The 10747-nt window shown below is 56.3% G+C and overlaps 3 protein-coding genes across 3 annotated transcripts; 1 reads left to right on the top strand and 2 right to left on the bottom strand.

Annotated features, from left to right (window-relative positions):
* Positions 1-741: 741 nt before the first annotated feature.
* LEU4 (2-isopropylmalate synthase) lies at positions 742-2477 on the bottom strand (the record flags this gene model as incomplete). Its single annotated transcript, XM_083194723.1, has 2 exons — positions 742-864; positions 930-2477. The coding sequence occupies 2 exons, from the start codon at positions 2475-2477 to the stop codon at positions 742-744; spliced, it is 1671 nt and encodes a 556-aa protein (XP_083049636.1).
* A 1364-nt stretch (positions 2478-3841) lies between these two features.
* On the bottom strand, positions 3842-5572 carry ACO1O0_005297 (uncharacterized protein; the record flags this gene model as incomplete). The annotated part of the gene is made up of 3 exons (XM_083194722.1): positions 3842-4051; positions 4114-4889; positions 4948-5572. 3 exons carry the CDS (start codon positions 5570-5572, stop codon positions 3842-3844), a joined length of 1611 nt encoding a protein of 536 aa, XP_083049635.1.
* Positions 5573-8498: 2926 nt separating this feature from the next.
* Positions 8499-10567, top strand: ACO1O0_005296 (uncharacterized protein; the record flags this gene model as incomplete). The annotated part of the gene is given in 4 exon segments (XM_083194721.1): positions 8499-8503; positions 8518-8755; positions 8819-10429; positions 10484-10567. 4 exon segments carry the CDS (start codon positions 8499-8501, stop codon positions 10565-10567), a joined length of 1938 nt encoding a protein of 645 aa, XP_083049634.1.
* Between the last annotated feature and the right edge of the window lie 180 nt (positions 10568-10747).

Here is a 10747-nt window from a genome sequence, read left to right as displayed (position 1 = left end):
AACACCCAGCCAGGCTTGTGCGGGCCCACATTTGATACATGTGTCGACGAGTCAGAGGTTGCGGCGGGCTCGGAACATCCTCGCATAACGGGGCTTCCCACTGGTGAAAATCCCCCCTCCCTCCCCTGGAGCTCTGAACTGCAGGCAGCGATGACGCAGCATTCCGGTGCTCACAGCCAACTTGCCTCGTCTAAACCCAGCTCAAACAACAAGCTTTGCGCCTTTGTGTTGATCTGTGGGGGTCAGAGTTCAGAGTCCTCGTGTGTGAGGGGCAGCCAAAGTCCTCGCATTGTCATAGAACTCTTTCCCGTTTGCAAAGCCTCTTGGGGCGTCTTTTATTTTTCTGGCCCAAGCCTCATTTCCTAAAGTAAATACTAGAAGTCCACCACCCCACCTTGTTTTCCACGGCAACCGTTCCCCAGCGACCCGTTCCGGGAACGTTGGCGAAATTTCAACTCCTGGGGCAGCTTTGAGGGCTTCGTAAACCTCACCCATCATCGGGTTTGTACTCGCACGTACAGATACAAGTACTACTCGTCCATGATACACGTATAAACCTCTTTTAGTTGAACAGTCTTATTTATATTGTGCCTCAGTGATTTTCTATTGCTTTTTCTTCCCCTCTCCCAAATCATAGGTTCATTTTCCCATCCTTCACTTCAATTCAAACAAACCACGCCCTGTGACAAGTCATGCCCAAATGCTTCCACTCATGTGCTTACCCTGTACCAGATTGTTCCCTTACGCACCACTAACCTTCGCTTCCAGCATACTCACCACGTTAGACGGCCCCGTATTCTCATTGGCCTTTTGTGCGATGGTGGCTGCCATGGTTCGGGGCGAGCCCGGACGGCTGCTGGCAAACTGCATGATTATTAGCAAGCCGTCTGTGACGTATTAGAGCAATGCTCACAGGCGGGCAAACTTACATTGCTGGCAGCGCTCAGGAGAGCAATCAGAGAACTCTGAACCACATCCTCGTGGATACCCACGCCCCAGACGGCCTCGTTGCTTCCGGCCGCCGTGCACTGCAGGTACGTCGCGGCCTTGACGTCGCGGCCGACGCCAAGGGCGTGCTCCTTGTAGTCCTTGATGTCGAGGCTGACGCCGACGGCCTTGAGGGCGTCGGACAGGCTCGAGATGGGCCCGTTGCCGCGTCCGCGCAGCTGGAACTCCTGCCCGTCGATGGCCAGGACGCCCTCGAAGACGCGCTTCATGTTGCCCGTGTCCTGGGTCTTGCCCTCCTCGGGGGGCGCGGGGGACGTGGAGCGGTCGGGCCGGATCGAGTAGTCGACGATCTGGAAGCGCGGGTTGGCCTTGAGGTGGTACTTCTCCTCGAACAGCTGGGTGATCTCGTCGGCGCGCAGCTCGCGGCCCAGCTCGTCGGCGCGCTCCTGGACGACGTTGGAGAAGGCGACCTGCAGGCCGCGCGGGAGGTCGAGCTGCAGGTGGCGGAGGATGATCCAGGCAGCACCTCCCTTGCCACTCTGCGAGTTGACGCGGATGACGGCCTCGTAGGTGCGGCCAATGTCCTTGGGATCGAGGGGCAGATACGGGACCTGCCAGCGGTCCTCGTAGGACTCACCACCCTTCTCGCGGACCTGGAAGCCCTTCTTGATGGCATCCTGGTGGGAGCCGCTGAAGGCGCAGACGACAAGGGAGCCACCGTAGGGCGCGCGCTCGTGGACGGGGATCTTGTTGCATACCTCCACCATCTCGATAACCGAGTTGAGGTCTGAGAAGTCAATGTTGGGGTGGACGCCCTGAGTGTAGAGGTTCAGACCCAGGGTCACCAGGTCGACGTTGCCCGTCCGCTCACCGTTGCCGAAGAGGCAGCCCTCAACACGGTCAGCGCCGGCCATCTGGCCCAGCTCGGCGGCAGCGACGGCGCAGCCACGGTCGTTGTGGGGGTGGAGGGAGACGGCGACCTTCTCGCGCTCGGTGATGTTGCGGCAGAAGTACTCGATCTGGTCGGCGTAGACGTTGGGGGTGGACATCTCGACGGTGGCGGGCAGGTTGAAGATGATGGGATTCTCGACCGAGGGCTCCCAGGCATCCTTGACGGCCTGGCAGATCTTGACGGCGAACTCGGGCTCCGTGTCGGAGAACGTCTCGGGGCTGAACTCGAAAGCCCACTCGGTGCCCTGCTGCGTGGGGTCGTCCTTGGTCAGGGACCGGACGAGCTTGGTGCACTTGACGGCCAACTCGAGGGACTCCTCGTGGGAGAAGTTGAAGACGATGCGGCGGAAGCACTCGCTGGTGGCGAGGTAGATGTGGATGATGGCCTTCTTGGCGCCCCTCATGGCCTCGATGGTGCGGCGGATGAGGTCCTCGCGGCAGGGAGACAGGACTTGGAGCCAGACATCATCGGGGACGGTTCCAGGGGTCTCGATCAAGCGCCTCGTGAAGTCGAAGTCGGTCTGGGAGGCTGAGGGGAAGGAGACTTCGATCTCCTTGTAGCCCAGGGCGACGAGCATGTTAAAATACTTCCACTTTTCCTCGCCATTCTGCAACAAGACGTATTAGCAACCGGGGCCAACCTTGTCGGGGCTTAGGCAGGAGGAGACTTGCCATGGGATCGGGCAGAGACTGGTTGCCATCACGAAGGTCGGTCGCCAGCCAGCGTGGGGCTTTGTCGAGAGACTTGGAGGGCCATTGCCGGTCCGGGAGGTTCAGGGGCTGAAACTTCCGGTACTTCTTCCACGGCTCCTTGAGCCTATTCTCTCACAAAATGGCACACGTCAGTCGGGAGTTCCCAATGTTGCCTTTCAACGAAAGGGTAGAGGTCGTGGGGAGGGGCATTCCTACATCGGCATTTTCGAGGTGGATGGCGGGGTAGCAAGTAGTGTCGGTGGCGAGGGGTCAGATCAGGTCGAATATCTTCGTCTCGGCCAGCGCGGTGGTGGAAGGCAAAGGGGAGTAAAGGAATTAAAAATTAGGGAGAGGCTCTAGCAAAAGATGCTATCTGGAGGGGCAAAAATTATCTTGAGATTTGGGTACGACGTCTGCCGTCGTGTGGAGGAGTTGCGTGACCGGGGCAGAAAAGTTCGGGTAGAGATGGTAAGGTATGGAGTCGACATCCGATGACGGGGGAGCCGATGAATCCCATGACACACTAAAGGCTCTATGATTGACTCACGCATCCACAGACACTGAGACCACCAGTCGACGGTGGCAACCGTCAATTATACTTTGGGCCCAGCAGGCTGCGCGACGCCTGGGACGCCGTCAACACTTGTCAAACACTGGCCACGAAAAGTTTTGGGCCGGGTAACTGATTACCCCTCGCCAGTCCGTGTACTACCTATTAGTCCGTGGATCCAGAATGCAGTGCAAGGGCGCGCGAAACGCAATGCCAACGCAGTACCCCGGTGCTAGCCGGTGCTAAGGTCGTGAATCCTCAGTAGACCGTCCGTAGTTGTCAGACCAAAGGCGTAATAGGCCGCATAGTATCCACTTGACTCGGTTGTTGTCCGTCACGATGATGGGACCCCGTCCTGTAGACGCCTGTACACCGTCCATCCGATGAACACAACCAATGGGTCTCATCTGCCGATCACGCTGTTGCACGCCTTTCGGAACGCATTCGAAGCCAATCTATTAATGTAACATTCTTAGTCTTCAATATCACGAACCCCTTGTGTGCCTTGAGCTAATTCACAATCTCTATTGAGATCAGTCGTAATTCGTCATTGTCCCGAATGGGGGAGATCCGAGCTAGATCCATCCATCCAAAGCCGAAACCGAAAGCCAATGCCTACCTATGCCGTCCTGTGTTAGGATCCAAATTCGATACTCGTATGGAATCCATCATGTAGATGAGGAGTTCCCGCGGAGGAAATCAGCGGTAGAAGGGCCTGCGGCTGTCATAAATAACCTCACGTTCCTTCCAACGCTCCTCGTCCCACGGCTCTGCCCGGTGGTGGATTTGGTGACGGTGCCGCCTCTCCCAGTCGCCCCGCCAGTCCGTCTCCCACCGAATCTCGCGCACGCGGTCCTTGCGGTATCGTCTGATCTCGTCGGACAGTTCGACCAGTCTGAGAACGTCCTCCTGCAGTGTCCGTCAGCATCTGATTTCGTCTGCCTTGCAGTGTGTGTGTGAAGAGCACTTACATATCGGAGATATTTCATGACGTAGAGGAACATGGGCGTGTCCTCGTACTCATAGCCCATCTCCTCGATGGCCTCCTTGACCACCAGGTCCTTACTAATCTCCGTCCACATTTCCTTGGACGGCGGGGCCGGCGGCGGCGGAGGTGCCGGGGGACGGGTGTATCTACGGTCGACCCTCCTGTCGATATCGATATCGACATCCACCTCCAGCCTCCGATCCCGATCCCAGACGTCCACGTCCACGTCCACGTCCACATCACCGCGGTTCCGGCCACGCTGACGCTCGCGGGGCGGTTCCTGGGGCGCGGGCCTGGGAGCCTCGTCTCTCTCGGGGATGAACTGGGTACGCCTTACCCCGCTGTATTTAGTCCATTGAGTGTCGGTGGCCCCTCCGCCAGCACCATCCATGCGCACTCGCTCTGTGCCAGGCGGCACGTCAATGATGCCCCAATTCCTGGTCGCCCCGTGCCAGGCTTCACCGGGATAGCCTCGGGAATCGATTTTCCGGGTGATGTACTCGCCTTCCTCCTCTGTCGGGGAGTAGACTGGCGCCGCCGAGTGTGCTCGCCGACGGCGGGTGTCTTGCACAACTAGCTCATTGTCTCGATGACGAGGGCGGCTCCTGGAGCGAGAGCTCGATCGGTAGATTTCAACTTCGGTTCGGTTCTTGGACAGGGAAATGTCAATGTCGGTTTCGCGCCCACGCTCGCGCTCGCGCTCCCGGTAGATGGGCCGTGGGATCGGAGGCGGGCTAGGTGGCTTCGCTTTTACGACGCCTGCCTCATGGGTCAGTAACAAGACACGCTCGCAGGTTGGCTGAGTTATTTAGCATACCGTGATCGATATCTCTGTAATGTGTAATCACCTCCCGTTCTATGGTTGGTCCGCGGACGGGTTTTGGAGGCTCCGCAGAAGACGATGACGATGACGACGACGACGACGGGGATCGCTCCCGCTGTCGGTCGATTATACGAGTGTGAATACGCTCACGGTCACGCTCGGGAGACCGTGGTCGCTCCATGTACCGGACGGGACGGGCCGAAGGGGACCTGCGGCGCTCGACTGACGGGCTCCGGAAGCGTTCCGTCTCGACGAAACGTGTCTTGGTGCGGGACTCTTCAAACTCACGCTCGGGAGGGTACCTGCGTGGGGGAGATACGCTCCGGGGTCGGCGGACGAAGCGCTCCTCGCGTACGCGGGCGGGGCTGGGGCTGCGGCGCTGGCGATCGAACGTCTCAACCTGGCGCTGGCGGAGGACCATGGGCCCGGCGTCGTTGCGGCGGGCATCCTCGCGGAGGAAAGCAGGTGTTCTATCCAACTCGCGAGGGCGGGGCGGGGGGCTCCGAGTGACAACGCGGCGGCGGTCGTACTCTTGAAAGTCTGGCTCTGAGCGGCGAGGAGGAGGAGGGTAATAGTCCCGCTCCTCGAACTCAGTCATCCGGGGGCCACGACCTGCCATGGTGTACTCTGGAGTTGGGCAGCAGTGGTGACGGTGACTGAGATAAGAGCTGACGGCCTGATGCGGGTGTTGGCGGGGTAATTTAGAGTGAGGGCAGCTCAGCTCTCCTATGACGCGAACTCCAGAAATATGTGGTAGATTAACGCAACGTATGCGTGAGAATAGGAGATAAGGCCTGGGGTATCCGGTCTGTGGTTATCTACCGCTGAGGAGGATGAGGACTCGAAAGTCAGGTGGAACAGGAGGCACTTGAGCTAAGAGCAACGTGATCCCAATACCCGCAGCCTTGTCGTGCGGTTGAGGAGACCCCTCAGCTGGCGGCTAGCAACAGAGCTGAATGGTGGCTCTGGGAGGCGGGAAGGCCGGCACCGCTCGAGACAGCACAGCCTGGTGACGGGAGGGAACCGGGCAGAGAGAGAGCCTGGCGCAAGAAGAAGACCCAGAGTCGAGAAGACGGAGTGAGGCGTGCTGAGAAACTCGGTCCAGACCATGCGACTTCCCGCTGAGAAGTCTGTTGCACCGGTCTTCCGGAAGAGCGCCAAAAGTCAATGTTGGTAGGAAAAGGGAAAAAGAGTTTTGCTGACGCAAAGCCAAGTGAGTCTATGAAAGCGGGCGGGCTGTTTGGCTTGGTGGTCTTTGGGTGGTCTTTGGTGGTTTGGCTGCCTCGCAGGCTGACTGGTGCCCCATGGGTGGCGGGCGGCAGTGGGCTGCAATGCTGCATGAAGCACAGGTGGATGATGACACCAGCCGACCCTCCTTCGATCACGAGCCAGGGTGAGAGCGGGGGGCCAGGCGCCTAGTGCTGAACGGGATAGAAGGCTCAGGAGTGTTTGTACATTAGTCTACCTCTCCCTTGAAATCCCTTGGGGTTCCAAGTTTCCCTGTCCCGCGCTGCCAACTTCCAACTTTCCTGATTTTGCCCGTTCGCAGGTGAGTGCGTTTGCGTTGACGCAATTATGCAGGGCTCCAGTTCAACTGCCCGCTCCAACGCTTTCAACGTCTCCAACGCCCCAGACACCCCGCTAAGCTTGGCTCTACTGGCCCCTGGAATCCCTGGGTTTGGCGCCCCGTTGGGTTAGAGTTACCAGGGCTCCATTCTATAATAATCATAGAGCGTCTCGTAGTATCATGATTGGGTACCTTGATATTATGTATTCTTTTGCCCCGTGGCCTGATGGATAGCGGCTATGGCCGCTGATGGCCGTAGCACTAGACACTGCTTAAGCTCTGCTAGGGCTAGACTGTCACAAAGTGCACTTTCGATCAATGCATCTTTAAGGAGATAGCTTCCCTGTCCAATAGATATATAAGACCTCACTTGCCTAACTCAAGTCATCTGACATTGGCATGATAGTGCACTTTCTATCAATGCATATTTAAGGAGACACATTTCTGAATTGCTTTACTTGAACTGATAGATATACATCTGCCTACTAGGTACCTACTACCTAGTATCATACCTACTTACCTTGGCCGACGACTTGACGTTACTAACCCAAGTCACTATCAACACCAGCCAAAATGATCACGCTTATCTCTAGTAGTGGTGGTACAAAAGTCGATGCCGATAAGGCCGTTGTCATGAAAAGCACATGGTTTAAAAACCTTTTCACTAGCACTCGGGATGGGCCGAACCCGATCGACTTATCCAAAGTTAAACATGCGACGGTGACGGTGCTCAGGGCTTACGTTGAATATCTGGATACGGGGCGGATTGGCGCACAGACCCCTACGATTCAGGATGAAGGTGAATTGTTCGCTGATTATGTTTGCGACGATGGGTTCAAGTTCGCTATCGTATTGCATTGCATGGCGTTCGGGCCAAAGCCTGGGGACGAATTTGCTCGGAGAGCGCGTAACGTGGGGTACACTGGGTAGCCCCCTGTAAGAAGGTCACTGAATTGAGGGACCATCGTGGGATCACGTGCTATCTCTCTATATTTAGCTATCTTGTATGGTCTCGATGACGAATGGTTATGAGAGCGAGTCTCAGCTTTCAAAATATTAACCAGCGCGTCGTGGAAATCGTGAGCGGTGGGCCCATTTAACCCCTGGTCACTATTCATTTCCGTCCGCCGTAATACGGATAGTATTAATAATGTTTTTAGCTGAAAGCTGAGAATGGGTTGCGTATTTTTACGAAGCAACAAGAAGGCAAGGATGGAAAAAGAAATCAAATTCAAGGTGACATGACAAGGTGCTGAAGGAAACGTAAGGCCTGGACACGATCTTCGAGTGGTGACTTCCAGATTACCTAGGTACGTAGTAGGCACGAAAGGAACGACAGGGGACACCATTCGGACTCGGACTTAAGAGTCGGACTCGGCAAATTCCACTTACTTCTACTTTCTTCACCTCGACATGGGCATCAGCACAGCAATTCACCTTTCCTTTTCTCACTCTCGCTCCTGCAATATTCTTGGACTGACGAATGTCCATTGGCATTGGGGTATGTAATTTGTGTCTACGAGTATACAGTTATTGGCATACCTTCCCAGAGTCCTCGAGTCCTAGGACCATGCCCGAACCAGAGCGGAGGAGGAGGAGGCCAGCTGTGTATGTCGGACATACCTGAATAGGATCCTCAGAACATCTAAGACTGATCGTGATATCCATAGCTCTTGTACTCTATGCAGGAAACGCAAAATCCGCTGTAATCGGGAACTGCCCTGTAACAACTGCCTTCGCTCCACCTCAAACACCTGCGTCTACAACGGTCAGCGACAACCGCCGCACCAGCACCAGCACCAGCCTCGTCTTCAAGAGCCTGTCACCGAGTCCAGTGAACCAAGGGAACTCGTAGAGGCCAATTACACGACTCCCCAAGATACTCCAACCACCTGGAGCACTTCGTCCGACCCCACGGCAAGCCGTCACTCAGCCTCCTTCGGTCCCCGCTCAACCGCTACGAGTCTCCCTGATCAAGATGAGGTCAATGCCCTAAGAAACCGCGTCAAGGAACTAGAGGCAAAGCTCTCTCAGACGCGCTCAACCCCTCCTCCTCAGCTCTCAACCACCACTCCGCAACCTGCCATTGAGACACTCTCATCCGGGATAACCGGAGCTTTCCACATCGAGCATGGTGGCAACTTCTTCGGCCACACTGAGGTCAGCTCCCGCAGCGTGGTTCACAAGAGGCGTCTTTTTGGCCAGAGCCATTGGATTAACAGTGGCTTTATAATGGTCTGTCACCTCTCCCTCTCTCGCTCTAGTCCTTACAACGTGGTCATCTAACCCTCTTTCCAGTTTCGAGACCTTGTCCTGGCTATAGAGCCGTATGTGCGGGACGAGTCATCCAAGGCTGTCTCAACGATGGGCAAGTGCAAAGCCATCGCGAGGGAGATCAAGGCGAGACGAACTCCCGAGTGGCCTGCACCCCTGACGACGGACCTTCCCCCCAAAGGGGTCGCCGACCAGCTGGTCGAATGCTATCTCCGCACCCTCGAGACCGTTTACCGCATCCTCCACGTCCCCACCTTCCGGGGGGAATACGAGGAGCTCTGGATGTCGGATTCTAAGCCTGACCCAGCCTTTCTTGTCAAGCTCAAGCTAGTTCTCGCTCTCGGCAGCTTGACCTATGACGAACGCCACTCCTTGCGTACCGCCGCCACTGGTTGGGTATACCAGGGGCTGACCTGGGCCTCTGACCCGAGACTCAAATCCCGCCTCAGTATAGACTTCATGCAAGTCCATTTGCTTCTTCTCCTTGCTCGCGAGATGGTGGTCAACAACACCGAGGCCGTCTGGATTGCTGCAGGCTCCCTGCTCCGCACGGCTATTTACATGGGGCTACACAGGGACCCTGTTTTGTTCCCTAACTATTCGACCTACTCTGCCGAGATGAGGCGCAGGCTGTGGAACACGATACTCGAACTCTGCCTGCAGTCCACCATGTCCTCCGGTGGACCACCGCTCATCTCCCTACAGGATTTCGATACACAGCCTCCCGGTAACTTCGACGACGAAGAGCTTACAGCCGAAGACCCAGTCCCTAAACCAGAGCGCGAGTTCACCCAGATGACCGTTGCGAGGGCCCTCCGCAAGACACTTCCCCTGCGCCTCGCAGTCACCAAATACCTCAACGACGTGAATTCTAGGACGAGGTACGAGGACGCACTACGCCTCGACAAGGAGCTGAGAGCATCCTACAAAGACTTTTGCAAGGCCCTTCAGTCATGCGACCGGTCGAGATCTGGAAGCAGCGGCACTTTGTCCCCTTTTGCCTTTAGAGTGGCCGATTTCATCATGCACCGGTACATCTCATCCCTTCACATCCCCTTCTTCGACCACGCTCTCCGCGACTCGTCCTTCGCCTATTCGCGCAAGACAGCCGTCGACAGCATGCTGAAACTCTGGTGTTCGGCGTACCCATCAACTTCCATCGCCACATCCCGCAGCCAGGACGAGGACGGTGCCATCCTGGCACGCTTCATCAAGTGCGGCACGGGCTTCTTCCGCACAGTCAACCTCCACGCCATCGTCACCGTGGCACTTGAACTGCGGGAGCATCTGCGGGAGAATGATGGTTTTGGCCCGACTCTCCTGCGACGGGACCTCCTCTCCGTACTGGATGACGGCGGGATCTGGCTCACCGAGTGCATCAAGGCGGGCGAGACGAATCCCAAGGGCTACCTGTTCTACGCCCTGATGCGCGCCCAGATAGAATGGCTAATACAGGGCGCTGTCGAGGACAAGTTGGCGGGAATGTTGGCTAAGGCGGCTGAGGAGGCTAGCGAAACTTGTCTGCGCCTGCTTGAGGACTTGGCAGCAGAGGGTCAGCCCGAGGGGTTCTTGGAGGAGTTGGATCATAGTTCCTGGACAACACCGGCTGAACTCCTTAGTGACTTTGAATTGATGGTGAGTTTATAATGGTCTTGGTAGTGTGGAATCTTTTGCTAACATCGGCCACAGATATCAGATCGTCTGTTCAATGGCACCAGTACAGAGCAAATGGACTGGGTTCTCAACGACTACACTCCGCCGCTGTCCCGGTAGTATATGGTCTTCCCAACACATACGCAAATCTCCAGCGTCAGCTACTCCAGGGAATACTATAAGGTATAACATTTATTAGTGTATCATTAGCGCTCGGTTGGTTTAACAATCCCCCAATAGCATTAGCATGGAGTTCAAGATTTTGTTTGAATTTAGCTGTTAGAGTTTACGGCTCTAAAT

This window comes from Amphichorda felina, assembly GCF_050947745.1.
Source record: "Amphichorda felina strain 45539 chromosome Unknown scaffold_5, whole genome shotgun sequence".
Taxonomy (NCBI): Eukaryota; Fungi; Ascomycota; class Sordariomycetes; order Hypocreales; family Bionectriaceae; genus Amphichorda; species Amphichorda felina.
This window is presented reverse-complemented; position numbering and strand designations above follow the sequence as displayed.